The sequence below is a fragment of the Crotalus tigris genome, unplaced genomic scaffold, assembly GCF_016545835.1.
Source record: "Crotalus tigris isolate CLP2741 ecotype Arizona unplaced genomic scaffold, ASM1654583v1 scf7180000018340.3345759, whole genome shotgun sequence".
NCBI lineage: Eukaryota > Metazoa > Chordata > Lepidosauria > Squamata > Viperidae > Crotalus > Crotalus tigris.
The window spans coordinates 2,595,774-2,611,348 of NW_024096953.1; the positions used below are offsets into that span (position 1 = coordinate 2,595,774).

The 15,575-nt window shown below is 44.7% G+C and overlaps 1 protein-coding gene across 5 annotated transcripts in view; it reads left to right on the top strand.

Moving 5' to 3' along the window:
* The window catches only part of LOC120311279 (histone H4 transcription factor), a 40,896-nt gene extending 25,998 nt beyond the window's left edge, over window positions 1-14,898 (top strand). Inside the window, exons 2-12 of one of the 5 annotated variants that reach the window (XR_005557572.1) lie at window positions 5,049-5,333; window positions 6,061-6,490; window positions 7,214-7,440; window positions 8,332-8,443; window positions 9,131-9,283; window positions 10,248-10,325; window positions 10,435-10,555; window positions 11,300-11,438; window positions 12,020-12,144; window positions 13,342-13,933; window positions 14,572-14,898. Coding sequence is in view for 4 of the 5 variants with exons in the window: in XM_039350600.1 (XP_039206534.1) it covers window positions 6,325-6,490; window positions 7,214-7,440; window positions 8,332-8,443; window positions 9,131-9,283; window positions 10,248-10,325; window positions 10,435-10,555; window positions 11,300-11,438; window positions 12,020-12,144; window positions 13,342-13,816 (1,596 nt within the window). In the remaining variant the exon portion in view is untranslated. The other 4 variants (XM_039350600.1, XM_039350603.1, XM_039350602.1 and 1 more) reach the window with 4 other exon arrangements.
* Window positions 14,899-15,575: the final 677 nt, after the last annotated feature.

Consider the following 15,575-nt stretch of genomic DNA (forward strand, 5'->3'; position numbering starts at 1 on the left):
GCAGCCTCATCTCTTTTATGACTCATGGACTTCAACTCCCAGAATTCCTGAGTCAGCCTAGCTGGGCTAGCTAGCTCTCTCCTGCCCTTCCTGCTTCCTGCAGAGACGCAGCAAAGGGAGGAGCCCCGCCCAATAAGCTTTTCAGCTCCTCGGAGAACACTGTGAGTGCACTCTCGTTTTTTTATACACACACACACACACACACAAAACACACACACACACACACAGAGAGAGAGAGAGAGAGAGAGAGAGAGAGAGAGAGAGAGAGAGAGAGAGAGGCAGGGAAGCACAATTCCTGTCTCTGTCTCTCTCTGCAAAGGCAGAGGAGGCTGGGAGCCGCAGGGAAAGGCTCAAAGAGCCGCATGCGGCTCCGGAGCCGCAGGTTGCCGACCTGTGTGCTAGGGCAATAATGGCTGCAGGCGCAAGAGGCAGGGGCGGCGGGGCTGCTGTGGGCAGGGGTGTGAGGGGTGGCGGTGGCCGACTGCTCCCCGTGCTGTGGGAGCCGCGGGGCCTGCTCTACATGGGGCTGTGCAGGGTGGGCAGTGGTGCTGGCGGGGTGGCTGCAGGTGGGGTGTGTCGATGGCAGGCTGCCTCTGCGCTGGCTCCGGCCCCCTCCGGGGCCGGAGCCAGCGCAGCTGGTGCTTTGGGAGCCACAGGGCCCGCTCTACATGGCGGGGCAGCAGTGCTGGCGGGGCGGCTGCAGGCATATAATTACAATATAAAATTTTTATAAAATGTTTTACAGATGGCATTTAGATCCTAAAAAATTATCTTGTACGTATCCAAATTTACAACCCAAATGTTGGAGATGTGGTAATATGGATGTGACATATTTTCATGTTTGGTGGAATGGTAAAAAGGTAAAGGCTTTTTGGGTTATGATTTGGTGGAACATTCAAAAGATTTTTAAAAGGAAGATAAAGTTCACCCCTCAATTATTCCTGTTGGGTATCTTTGTGGATTTAAATGACAAAGAAACTACTTTAATGTTGAATTTATTAACTGCAGCAAGGTTATTAGTAGGCTCGTATTGGAAGAAGGACTTGTTGCCTACTTTAGAAGAATGGATATTTAAAGTTTCTAACTTTGCAGAAATGACAAAAATTTCTGCTTATTTGAAGGATCATACACAAGAAAGATATATTATTGTATGGAGAAGATGGATAGATTATATTCAGAAAAAATATGGGACTATAAAATTTCATTTATTTTATGAGTAAATTTATAGTAACTGTCGTAGAGATTTGTTTATATGACTTAATTTAAGGGGAGTTAAAGGTTAAGTATGATGCTTTTTTTCTTTTTTCTTTCTTTTTTTTCTTTTTTTTATTATTGTTAACTTTCTTATTAATAACCCTGTACTCTGCTCTGGGAAGCGAGGGGGGGAGGGTTGAGGGTGGGTGGGTGGGTGAGTGGGTGGGTAATGATAATATAGTGATGGTAAATGCTTGGGCATTTCCCCTATGCTGCGTTCATGTGTGTGAGAGGGATGAGAGGGGAGGAAGGAGTAGGGAGGAAGTAGGATGGTTAGAGGAGAAGGGGAGGGGAAGAGAGTAGGAGGGGAGGAGAGAAAGAGGAGGGAAGTAGGGAAGGTTTAGAGAGGGTGGACGCGGCCTGGGGGGAATGGGCAGGCGGTACCAATGGTTAGGAATTGTATTTTGTATGAATAAATGGAAAATAAAAACTTTTTAATAAAAAAAGTTTGTCAGAATCCAATTATACTTCATCTCCAGTTATCAATTATAGAAACCCCATTTCTGCCCTCTCTGGATTCTGTCATAAAGAAAGAGAAGGGGGTGAACAAAGGGGCTTTATGGCCCTCACTTCCTTCGGTACAACTTCAAAGGGATTGAATGTGGTTAGCACCAAAAGGCCTTATCATAACAAAGGAGGCTATTTACCTTTCATGTAGTTTATCTGAAGTCTCCATCCAGCCGGCAGAAAGGAAAAAAGGGGTGGGATTGTGATGCCTGAAACTGTCACTGGAAGAGGGGGGTGATTGGGTGGGACTACTGGGGAATCCCTTAAAACCTCAAATGGTAGAGCTTGAACCCCAAGTCCTGTCTAGAACACCTGCAACCATTTTCTCTTAATAAAGGATTCCTGTTGGAAGAATTATTCCAAGGGTTCTGTCTTCTTAAGATGCAAAGTGGGGTGGGTCCTTACAAAATTATTGTTATAAATGTTTTTATTATGCATTTATCATATTATAGTGTATTCTGTATTATTGTTGCAATGAATAAAATGTTTCTTTTATTTATGATATTTTTTTCTTCAATTTATTTGTGTCCTTCTTTTCAATGTAAAAAAGTTGGTCACCTTATTACAATGTAATCCAAACTCTTCTGGATACGAGCCAAAGAGAGTTTTTCCCATTTCGATTATTTTGTTTTAGTTATAAAGCTGTTCCTTAACTTTATTTCAATTTATTTTATAATCATAACAACTCTTAGTAAACTATAAATAACAAAAGGGAAAAATTTCCTCAATCGTATATTACAGTTATTAATGATACCTTTGTGCATTCCATGGCATAAGCTTCTCTGGTAAGGTGACCAACCGTCCTCCTTTTGGGAGGACAGTCCTCCTTTTATGAGTTCTGTCCTCCCTCAAAAAATGTCCTCCTAAATGTCCTCCTTTTCCACATACCGTCCTCCTTTTGGTAGGACAGTCCTCCTTTTGTGAGTTCTGTCCTCCCTCGAAGATGTCCTCCTAAATGTCCTCTATTTCTATATTTGAAGACTTATCTGCAGGGCTTTTTTTCCCTCATAGAACGCCCAGAAGGCGTTCCGGGACCTTTTTTTGATGGTTTTTTTCAACTTTTGCCTGAGCTGTGTTACTCCCCTTATTAGCTTTCTAAAGCTGCTGAGTGCGCCAAAACCCAGGCGGCAAACTTTGCACGTGCAAGTTGCAGGAACTTTGCACCCCTTACTGCTACTCAACTACACCATCTCTTACTTAGTTCCGCAGATAGCTGGAGGAGACTGGAGCGGTAAGTTTCTCTTGATGTTCCCTGTTCAGTTCTACACGGGGATGCACAGGGTAGGCGGTGGTGCTGGGGGGTGGCTGCAGGGCCGAGCCAGCGTGTCTGGTGCTTTGCGAACCACGGGGCCGGCTCTACGGGGATGCGCAGGGTGGGCAATGGTGCTGCGGGGCGGCTGGGGGAAGAGCTGCAGGGCCGGAGCAGCTGGTGCTTTGCCTTTGCGAGCCGTGGGGCCGGCTCTATGGGGATGCACAGGGGGGGCGGTGGTGCTGGGGGGCGGCTCAGGGCCGGAGCTGGCTCGTCTGGTGCTTTGCGAGCTGCAGGGCCGGCTCTCCATGGCAGGGCAGCGGTGCTGGCGGGGCAGCTGTGGGCGGGGGTGCGGTGGGCAATTGACCTTCCATGGGCTGCGCCAGCTGGTGGTCTATGCAGTGCTGACCTGTGCTGCCACCACCTCACCCTGCGCATCTACGTGGCCATCCTGGAGCGCCTGGCTCACAACACCTGCCTCCGCCGCCCACACCCGCGCAGTCCAGCCATGTAGATTTTTGGACAAGTGAGAAATTGAGATTGAATGTTGATACTCTAGCTGCAGCACTTGCTGTAAAATTCAATATGAAGGATATTTCTTGTTCAGATATTTCCAATATATTGTTAGAAGATGATACATTGACAAAAAATATTCATTCAATGGAAAAGTACTCATTTAAATAATTAATAGGCATGTAAGCATAATTACAATATAAAATGTTATTGTTACAAATGTTTTTTATTATGCATTGATCATATTATAGTGTATTCTGTATTATTGTTGCAATAAATACAATGTTTCTTTTATTTACAATATTTTTTTCTTCAATTTATTCGTGTCCTCCTTTTTGTTGTAAAAAAGTTGGTCACCTTATTCTCTGGAGAATTTATAGCAACCCTAAAAGTTACTCTGATGCAAAGTAATATTTTCAAACAAATACACTTGAATATATTAAATAAAATACAACCCACAATTTTTTTTCAAAAAAAAATTGAAATTCTTTCTGGAAGGAATTAAAGATACAGGTTACAGTAAAGACAAAATGAAATGTTATCTGCACTCAAAGCTGATTCTGGAACCACCATTCCATTTTAGCATCATTTTGGAAATCAAATACATTTTTAAAGCTTTAGGAAAAGGCTTTGTTTTGTTTGGATATTTCATATTGCTATCAATTGTTATGAATAATATTGATTGGATCTTACTTTGGTCATCTTTAGATTAGACTAATTGATATCAGCGGGACTTATTTCCATGCTCTAATGGAGAAATGCAGTTTGTAGGAGTTGGGGTGTTTTATGAGATGATGCAAAGATTGAGTTATTCATGCAAATCCTAGTGTCATTTATTCACTTTTTCTGACAGAACAATCAAGGATAGCTAGGTACACAACCTGCATCTTGCTCAATTTTCAGTGCAACACAATGCCACATTTGATTTCAGTAGGATCTGAAATCCATGGTGCAACCAGTTCCCCACAATATGCAATCTAAGTTTGAGTTTGATGCAAGTGAGGTCAAGGATCTCTCACCCCTCTAGGCAAAACGGGCATATAAATGTAATAATAAAAATAATAAACTTTCTACTTTAGGCAATGCAACTTTCTTTGTTTTCTATCCAAGCACTAAAAACCATGGTCCTGATACAGAACTATTTGAATATTCTCCAGGGATGTTTGGAAGGGTGATTTTCTAATACGCCTAATAAAAGTATTGCTTTGAGGTGCAATTTCTGCATTGGCTAGATTCTCTCCTCCCCCCCCCCCCGCTTTATAGAAACAGTATGGTGCAAGGGTAAAAGTGGGAAAAGCTTTGTAGCCTGCCTAAGAGCCTACAACAATTCTGGACGACAAAACACTTTTTTCCATATTTTTATTTTCTCTCAATCTTTAGTTTCCGGGGCTCCAAACTAAACGGGTCTTTTCCACGGGACAGGTTCGGGTGAGCCAGGAATCCTACTCAACCCGGAACCATTCCTCAACAACCTTCGGTTCTCTATCGGACCTAGCACCGCGATGCTCTCTTTATGTTTTGACAGGCCGGCTAGGTCCCGCCCTCCCCTGACTACACGGACGCCTTCGGCGCCTTTCATTGGCTGGCGAAATTCATCCGGGCGGCTCGCGGGCGCACAGGTGGTGAGGGAAGTGGTCGTCGCGTCGGACGTCGGTCGGCCGGCCGGGAAACACTCGGTAACTATGGAAACGCGGCCTAGTGGGTGTCCCCGGGCCTTGGCTCCTGGAACCGGAGGGCGTTTTTGTTTCTCCAGACCCTGTTTTTTCGGCTAGGGAAGTCTCGAGCGGAGACCCTTCTTCGGTCCCCCCTGGTGGGTGTGTAGACGCCGCACGAAAGGGCGAGTCGCCGGGGAGGGAGAGACTCAGACGACGGCCGGGTGGGGGGCCTCTCTGGCCGGGCGGGCTTTCAGCTATGCGTAGCTCCGGCCTTGGCCGAGTGTTGGGAATTAGTGGAACCCAAGTCCAGCTACTTCTGGAGGACTCCGGATCGGGGAAGGTGCTTTGTTTTTCTCAGAAAGGGCAAAAAAGGGCTACAGCAATGGGTAGAAACGCGAAGGGGGATCATCATTGTATACTGTGTCTTATATAACACTGACAACCTTGTATATGTAGATCTTATAAAATATAGTCCTTTCTGTTACGTTATATATCATATATTTCCGTGTTTATAGTAATATGTACTTTATACTTTCATTTATATTTGATTTGGTATGGCTGCCTGCTCCAGAAGACTTTGGGCAGCTTACATAAACCACAAAAAGGGTAAAATAGTGAAAATAATTTTCCATATTCTCCTTTTATCTTTCTCTCTCTCTATATGTATACATATATGTATAAAATCACACCCACAGGTACCTAGCATTGTGTGTGTAAATATTTATACTATTATATATACTATATATGCCTATGGAATGTATAACCATGTGTAATATATTTGTAGCACAGTATAACATAAGGTATATTTTATAGTATGTGTATATGCATTTATATGTACTTTTTTTTCTTCCCTGCCTACCCACCCTGCCCTTTGGACTGAAGGAAGGCCATTGTGACTTTGCTGGAAATTAATTGCAGTGGACTTGCTCTGAAGCACTTCCTCACAGCAAATCCTTGGAATTGTGGAATTGGATGAGGATGCTTTTCTAAAGACCGTAAAATCCACACAGGATAATAGTCGGTGTGTTTGGCAGAATTCCAGCTCTTCCCTTCAATCCCTTTCCGAGACTGGAGGGAAGGCAACTGAAGACCTCCTTTGGGATGTGAACAAGACCCCCTTCTCCAATTGCCCAGCAGGTTGTGGCCATGCCTCCTGGGAAGACGGGGGAGAAAGAGGCTTTGGTCCTGCAGTGTGAATGGGAAATCTGCAGCTTTGTGGCCTCGAAGATGGAAGAGTTTTGCGAACACGTCTCACAGCACCTGCAGCAGCATCTCCAGGGCAAGGAGGAGGATAATGAGATGGATTCTCTTGGTATGGGGCAGATGGGGCAGGTTTTGGGGTGTGTGTTGCAGAATGTCATGCTGCGACACAGATAAAAAGGGGTGGGTGCCTGGTTATGGCTATCGCCCTGACTTTTGACCTCCTTGACTCTTACTTGCTTATAATATCAGCTGTGGCTCATATTATCCTCTCTGAAAATTGGCACAGTACTTCTCTGTATTTCCTTCCTCCTCCTCCTTGTTAAAAGAATTGATTGATTTCGTTAGAAAACCCATACTCCTCTAAATTACCTTTCTGGTTCAATGCCAGGCAGTCACTGTAGCATATTTGTCTTTCTTATTGCAGATAGTCCTGTAAGCCATAGGGGCTTGCCCAAAGCTGCAAGGGAGAAGTTGCAGTCCCTTCACTATCATAGTCAAGTTATGTCAGTGTAAAATTGAAGCAGGCCAAGGGTGAGAAGTGCTGTAGGCAAGGGACACGTGGAGAAGGCAGGATTAAGATAAACTGAGTTTGAAAAGGTAGTGAAAGCATGAATCGGCTAAAGAAAGGGGGGGGTGTTAGTTGAGAAAAGTCTGAGAAAGTTAATTTTCCTGGTTTCTTTTTTAATTAAAATAGCTTCTGTTTTACAAACTTCATCCAGAAATGGGGGGTGACCAAGACCAATTACTAAGTAGACATTTGTGATGTGTAGTCTGTCTCTTGCAGGTACGAGTTTTGTGCTTCCTCCATCAACTTTCTGTTTTCCCTCCCCAGAAGAATACGCTTGCCTCTGGCAAGAATGCGGCTTCTGTTCTCCTGAGAGTCCTGCAGAGCTCGTCCGCCATGTTTACTTCCACTGTTACCACACGAAACTGAAGCAGTGGGGACTGCATGCCTTACAGAGCCAGTCTGACTTGACTCCCTGCCAGCTGGACTTTCAGAGCCGAAACATCATTCCTGAAATTCAAGAGAACTTTCTCTGCCTTTGGGAATATTGTGAGGTGAGAGATGAGATGGGAAGATGAACAGTCTATCCCAGTGATACTGTGTTGAATATGTCCACCGCGCAGTGAAAAGATGCACAATTAGCTTCTAAGCTTCAGGCAGATTCTTGGCATGCTATGATGACTGCAGGATGGATTAAATAATTTTGTTTTAGACCAAACAAGTTGTATAACTTATTCAAGAGATTATGCAAACCTGTTCATTCCTCTTCATTATGCTAAAAACAATGCAGGAATGTTTTTGGAACACTCCATACCCAGTTTAAATTTGAATTTACAGGAGCATCATTCTGAAATAGGTCTAAAATAGTGTGCCCATAGAAGACACTTGGAATATTTTTTACTATTTAATAAACATAACTATATTTCTCAGAGTAATCTCTGGAAATTCCATAGCACATATGTATGACATTCCTAAACCTAGGCTCCCTTTATATTCACTTTGGAAATTGACATCTGGAACTATAGCTGCTCTGTTTGTCTCTTTGATCATTCCAAAGAAAGTTGGTACGCAATTTTACATTTTTCTGGAGGTTTCAACCAGAGCTCCAGAATGGGAGAAAAATGCTGTGTGTGAGAGGCAAACAAAAAAATGCTGAATGCGTTGACAAGCTCTCACAAAAAATTTAGTGAATGGAGCCATTTGAGGAGGACGCAGATTATTGTTAGCCAACTATTAAAAATTAAGTCTCTCCGGATGGGGTGGAGCTTATGTAAACTTCCATGTGTATGCAGAGCTACTGAATGAGTCCTGGATGGGATTTATTAAGCTTTTAGAAAGTGTAATATTGATTTATGGGAATAACATCCTTTAACGGATTTATTTATTTGCTGATTGACTGAGTGTATGCTCAGAATATATCCTTCCTTTTCTTGTCTCCCCATCAGCGAGCTTTTGATAATCCTGAATGGTTCTATAGGCACGTGGAAGATCATAGTTTCTGCGCAGAATACAAGGCAATAGGGAAGGAGAACCACATGGTCTTCTGTGGGTGGAAAGGTAGGGGTTGATCTTGCCTTGGGACCTTTGCTGGCTGATCTGTGTTTAACTGCTTAAACTTTTCCTGTTGTTTTGAGGCAAAATTAAACCAGAAAAACATTCTTATATAAGACACTATAGAATAATACTCATAGATACAGGTAATTGTCAACATATTTAATGTCCGTTTGAAGTTACAACAGCACTGAAAAAAAATTACTTACAACTGGTCCCACACTTACGTCCATTGCACCGTCCTCACAGTAACATGATCAAACACCTTCCTTAGCCATTGGAAATTCTCTTCTCAATAGTAGGCACAAGTTGAAGACTACCTGTATACAACATTGCCTTTTAAAAGGCACTTTTTAATACAATCTTTAAATACTATTCCTATGATTCACGCATTTTATCCTCTTTGTTTTCCCCAGTAGGAGGAAAATGTTATTTACCTCAGTGCAAACAAATATACCAGAACATTTCATCTTGTGGCTGTTAGACACTTTATGAGAGGAGGATTATCCTCCCAGTTTTCATGTAGATAAAAATGAAACAGCTCCTCAAAATCCATAAAAAAGCTAATATAGAATCCCAGGGTTTCTAACGGAATCGTCCCCGCCAAGCTCAAAGCAATAAGCCAAAACATTCCAGGCAGGAACACCAGCTTTGTGCCAGCTTGGAACACACAGGCATTGTCTTTTGTTCCAGAGTGTGACTGTACCTTCAAAGGGCGATGTAAGCTGCGGGAACATCTGCGCAGCCACACCCAGGAGAAGGTGGTGGCTTGTCCCACTTGTGGTGGCATGTTCTCCAACAACACCAAGTTCTTTGATCACATCCGTCGACAGACGGCTTTAGAACGTGAGTACCTGAGCCCATCATCATGTTTAGCCCGGAACTGTACAAGTGGTCAGGCTTGCTAGCCAATGTGAGTTTTGGACTGATTAGGATTTGAGTTATAAACCCTAGAAGGGAGTGTTTGTTTGGAAGAGAGGAAATTGTGGGGTCCTTGGTGCTCGCTGAGCTTGGCTGTTTTCTTGCAGACGTTTCATTACCCTACTAGGTTACACCATCAGTTTAAAAGGGAGGAGGGTTTGCTCTCTGTTTATTTACAAGTGGCTTGCTGTTGGAATATTCATGAGCAGGAAGAGTCATGTGGTAGTCAGCCAATGTGAAGAAAGTGCTACTGAGTCTGTGCAAAAGAGTATTGAGTGAGGAGCTGGATTTCCAGTCTCAGGTTTGTCTCTGGTCTGTCTCTGTAAGAAGTCTTCATTAAGATATGTTGCCGTAAAGAATAATGGTATTGTAAATATTTTTATATAAATATAAAGTTATTTGAATCAGCTAAATGCAGTCAACTGTGAGAGCTTCTGATTTATTTTTCACCAATAGAGAAATGAAAATTCTCTAACACTTGCCCTATCAGTGTTGGTGGGAGTGTGGTTTTCTCCTTGGTAGTTCCTTGATTGGCCTGTTGTTTTCTGCCTGATTGTTGGTCTGGCATTAATCTTAGTATTATTCTCTGCTCATCTGGGCATTGACTACTGGTGAGGAGGTGGTTAGGTATTTTTGTTTGCTTTTTTTAGATTTTTGATTGTCTCTTTTAAATGGTATGTGGATGTTGTTTATCTCTGTGGGCCTGTGGATGGCTAATTTGTCTGAATGCCCTGCTTCCAGGAATTCTCCAGCATTTTTGGATTTGCTTGGTATGGATGTTCTTTCCTAGTTCAAGCTATGATGAAGTCTCTCCATGTGTTGTGACAAGTTGTCGATAAAGATTCTCTCTAAATGAGATGTGTCCTGTTTTTTCTGCCTCTGCTCACAGAACAGCGATTCCAATGTTCTCACTGCTCTAAAAGGTTTGCCACAGAGAGATTGTTGAGGGATCATATGAGGAACCACGGTAAGAGGTGATGAGGAAGCTTCCCCCCCCTCCTTTTCTCTCCTCTTGGTGAACTTTCCCTTCAGGAATGACCTCCTTTATATGTGTGTGTGTCTGTTTTCCTGAGCAGTCAACCACTACAAGTGCCCTCTTTGTGACATGACTTGCCCTCTGCCCTCCTCACTACGCAACCACATCCGCTTCAGGCACAGCGAGGAACGGCCTTACAAGTGCAACTATTGTGACCATAGGTAAGCCCAGAGACCAGGTGGGAGATGGCCCTGGGCCAGGTCCTGGGAAGGAGAATGTTCTCTGTAGCCAAACTCTTCTGCTGTTTCTTTGCCTCTGAAATAGATGGGTTAGCAGCTGCCTTAAGAGTTTACAAATTGTGGTGACTTGATTGTAACTGGTGCCTAGCTCCAAATTATAAAATTACCATTGCTTTATAAAGTCTCTCTTTTGCTGGCCAGTGAAATGTGGAATTTTTGGGCAAACCACCAGTTTAATTCAAAGGGTATTTGGATTAAATGGCTATAGTTCCTAGAACTATTTCTTTTTAGATCCGTGGTGGCCTTTTTATCAAGGCCTTGCTCAGGGTGATATATATTACAGTTATAAAATCAATATATATGAAATGAAACACCACTGTTTCTCAGCCTTGGCAACTTTAAGAAGTTGCCAGAATTCCCCCAGGCAGTGTGGCTGATCGGACTACCTATAGAATTCGGCAGAATAGGTAGCATTATGATGAGGGTAGCTGTTGGACTGTTGTCCACTCAGAGGCTCCCTGAGGGTTTGTAGAGGATTTGTCATATAAAATGCATCATGATAGGAAGAGCAACTGTGGTCTGTTTTTGGTAATAGCCAGAATGTTATGGTGAAGAACACAGAGGGAGCGTGTATTTTATGACTTCTGATTGCTGCCATTTTACATGCAGCAGTATTGTACTGTTTGTGCCAGGATTTAAAATCTTGTCTTTGCATGATCCGTCCAGCTGTAAGAATCTGATTGATCTACGGAAGCACTTGGACACCCATAGCAAAGAGCCAGCCTACCGCTGTGAATTTGAAGCCTGCGACTTCAGTGCCCGATCTCTCTGCTCCATCAAACTGCACTACAAGAAGGTTCATGAGGTGAGAAGGAAGCAGACGGGAGCCCAAGAGTCTGGGGTGGTGTCTGATTTTAAGGAAAAAAGCAGGGCAGCAATTACGGAAGCTTTGCAGAAGGACTCTGAGATATAGCTTTGGCTAGAAAATTAGAAGCCGAAGCAGCAACTGTTTACTTTCCCAACGAAAAAGCAAACTTACATCTGCTAATTGGTGTGAATCACCTCCATGCAAGTATCTCTTTCACAGAGTTCCCAAAAATTTTCGTGCTTCTGGGAGTTCTGAGTTCCTCCAGCACTCAATTTTTTAAAATTATTATTATTGTTGTTTTTGTTGTTGTTTGCACAGCCAGCCCAATCAGGCACTTACTGAGTCCTCCCCAAGCACGTGGGATAAGCAGATGTTGCTGTTTAATCACCTTAAAGGCGTCATGTTATTATTACCATTATTATTTTCATACTTACAAATCCGATTTATTGTTAGAGAATCTACTGACGTGCTTTACAAACAGAACAGCAAAAACTGGATTCCTTCAAGTTGTGGAATTTTATGCGTAGGTGGAGAAAATCCCCATCTAACCATTCCTTTCTCTCTATGTACATTCTCAGGGCGATTCAGAGCCCAGGTATAAGTGCCACGTCTGCGACAAATGTTTCACACGAGGGAACAACCTTACGGTCCACCTCAGGAAGAAACACCAGTTCAAATGGCCTTCAGGTCATCCTCGTTTCAGGTACACAACGATAGGGTGGGGCTGAAATGCTCTGTGTGGTTATGAAGCCTGGGCATGAAATCAAAGTTACGTTTCAGAAGAGCATTCAGTTTACAGGGAGAAACTGACCTTTCTTGTTGTTAAGCTGCTAGCAGAAGACATCTTTGCACTAAGGCCTTCTGCAGATCAGTTTCACTTTCTCAAAAGTCCTCACTTCAGCCCCTCTCCTCAAAAGGAGAAGAGGAGATTGCATAGTCTTCTCATCATATTCCTCCAAAAAATTAAGTAAACTTCAGGACAGCTGGAGGTTTAGCCCAAGTCTTGACTGGTTTGCATATCATTAACAGGACAAGCCAGGATATTTTTTGGAGAAACATTGTTTGTCTGAACATCCCTAAAGCAAATTGTGCTGTCCTCAAATCACCATCAGGATTACAAATGAAAATGGTTGTGGTTGATTAAATCCAGGAGGTTTGGATAGGCCGGCTAATTCTGATGTGTGTTGGATTTAATTATCTTATTATCTCTTGGAGGCTTGTCTCTGAGCCAGAGGTGTCCAAGGGAAGCTGGAGTGATTTGTGGCACATTCCCAATGAGGGAGGTTTGAACATTTGTGACTCTTCTTCCACGTTGTGGCGAAGAAGAGGGATCTAGAAGTATAGTCTGCAGCAATTGGAAGAAGAGTGTGTAAGAAGAGAGCTGGCACCCTTTCTGGGATCCTCTAGCATAGGGGTAGGCAACCTTGGCTCTTTTACGACTTGTGGACTTCAACTCCCAGAATTCTTGAGCCAGCCATGCTGAGGGGAAAGGGAGAGGTTTTCAAACTGAGCCATGCTGGCTCAGGAATTCTGGGAGTTGAAGTCCACGAGTCATAAAAGAGCCAAGGTTGCCTACCCCTGCTCTACAAGGATTAGATGAGGCTGCTGGTATTGTTTATCTTTTCTCTTTCACCATCGTTGACCCCTTTCATGCTTTTTTTTTTAATCAATGCCAGGCAAGTTGGAGAAAAATGTAGATTCGTTCTCACCTTGTGCTAAGTTTTCTGGACAAAGCAAGTGTTTGCTGAAAAAGTGGCATAACAGCCATTTCTAGCAGCTTTGAATATGTGTCTGTGTGTTCATCAGCTTTTCATAATCGACGGCGCTGGGACGCCAACAGCTAGCCGCCACCAGGCTGGCACGGTTCCCTGCTAACCGCAGCCTCTGCAACCCCACCTAGGTACAAAGAACATGAGGATGGGTACATGCGCCTTCAGCTGGTGCGGTATGAAAGCGTGGAACTGACTGAGCAGCTGCTGAAGGACCGGGAGAAGCAGGGAGAATCGCTGGATGACGCGGCCCAGTGCGTGGTGCTGGCAGGGTCGGAAGGCGGCTTACAGGGCATCATCTTGGACTCGCCGACGGAGGAGCCGGTGGAGACAGATTTGACAGCTGCTCTGCCAACGGAGAACTCTGCTCCCCCGTGTGCCAGCGAGTCTCCGGACGGTGATCCGAGTGCCCCTTCCAGCCCAATCATCCGGGTGGTGAACAGGACCAACGAGCACGGAGAGAGCGAAACGGTGTACTACGTGATGGCTAATGCCCCTTCCGAGAGCCGGGCAGTTGTGCCTAGTGGACTTGTTCCAGAGCCAGAAGAGAATGTCATGGACAGACTGCAGAAGACCGCCGAGGAACTGGGCATCCAGATTCTCTGAGGGACCCTTTCCTCTGCAGCACCCCGGGATCTTCCCCCACCACCAGCCTGGTGGACCTTCCGAATTTGCCAGTGCTTTGCTCGGGCTCTTTGCCAAAATGGGCTTTCTTGAATAGAGGTGAGAGCAGGACGAAAGGCTTCACACAGATAAATACACAAACACACGTGCCCTCCCCCCAAAGCCCTTTGTTGGCTCCCTTCAACCTGGGATCTGGTTGTATGCCTCTTGGTGTAAGGGGTAATCTGGTAAGGGAAGCCAGCTTTAAGGCAGTTCCTGTGGAAAGGGACTGACTTAAGATGGAAACGGTGGCTGGGTCAGACCTGTGCTTCAGCGCCTCCTGACCTCACGACGTCTACCTGGCCTTATTTGAAAAGCTGGTCATTCCAAGAAGCTAACTTTCATACCTTGGAAGTCTCGTTCTTGGATCTCACTCCTGGTCAGCCCGACTCCTAACCTATCAGTCTCTGTCTCTGCAGTTGGTTTGCCATCCCCACATTCTTTGTAGCAGCAGAGTCCCACTCGCAAGCCCGCCCTCCTCAGTCTTCCTCCGGAGTAGGGTCCAGCACCAGGGCATCCCTGGGTGACTCGGGGCCCTTCTCTTGTCGCTGCCCCCCTATTCCCAGGGGGTTGATCAGCCCTTTGTTCTTATCATTTGCTCCATAATCCACTGCTGCTTGCCTTCTTGGCAAAAATCCTTCTTTTTTTTTTGGTCTTCGGAGCAGGGAATTCATGAAATCCTGGTTTTCTTCCCACAGTCGTCACAGAACAAGAGGCTGTGTTGCAATCCCTCCCACATCATGAGGAAGGAGAGAGGAAAAAAGGGAGATAATTCTTGCCCGGGGGGGAGGTGTCTCCCATGTTGGAGTTCCAGCTCCTGGCATCTAAGGTTTATGTAACATTGGCGTTCAGAAATAAAGCCACAACAACAAAACCAAGTCTTGTGTCAGATACAGTCTTCCTTGTACAGGTAGCCCTCAACAACAGTTTGATTTAGCGACCAAACACTGAAAAAAGTGACTTATGACTGTTTTGCACATCAGTGGCCGTTGCAGCGTCCACCTTGTCACGTGATCGAAATTCGGAACCTGGGCAACTGACTCCTATTTATGACGGTGGCTGGGTCCCGGGGTCACGTGATCCCCTTTGGCCACCTCTTGGGAAGCAAAGTCCACGGGGAAGCCAGCTTCCCTTAACAATTGTGTGACTAGCTTAACAGCTGCAGTCAGCAACTGTGGGCGAGAAAAGTTGCAAAATGGAGCAAAATCCACTTAACAAATGTCTCACTTAACAGCAGAAATTTTGAGCTCAATTGTAGTTGTAAGTCCACGACTACTTATAACCTCCAGTTTCCTCCGCCCATCCCAGACTTCGGCATGGGATGGGCGGAGGAGAGCAGCATCCAAATAGAATTTATTTTGGGGAAAACCTCGGAAGTCAGTTTGGATTGAGGCCCAGGCTGAGAAGCAGGAACGCATCGGAGCTGGCAAAGAGCTGACTGGTCAGAGATGGATGGAAAAGGAAGCTGGATACCTGAACTCTGAGGAACTTCACTTTATAATGGGGGGGGGGCTTGTTAGCTTCCTTCTCCTCCGGGACAGGTAATGTAGTGATTCTTGAGCCCCCGGGCTCCCAGCCAGCACATCAGCAATAAAATCCTTGCCTCCCTAATGGCCTTAAAAGTCAGCATGGCTGCTTGCCGCCACACTGATGCCCCCCATCTTTTTTGCTGGAGGGGTCCCAGGTGCTTCCTGAGCTTGTT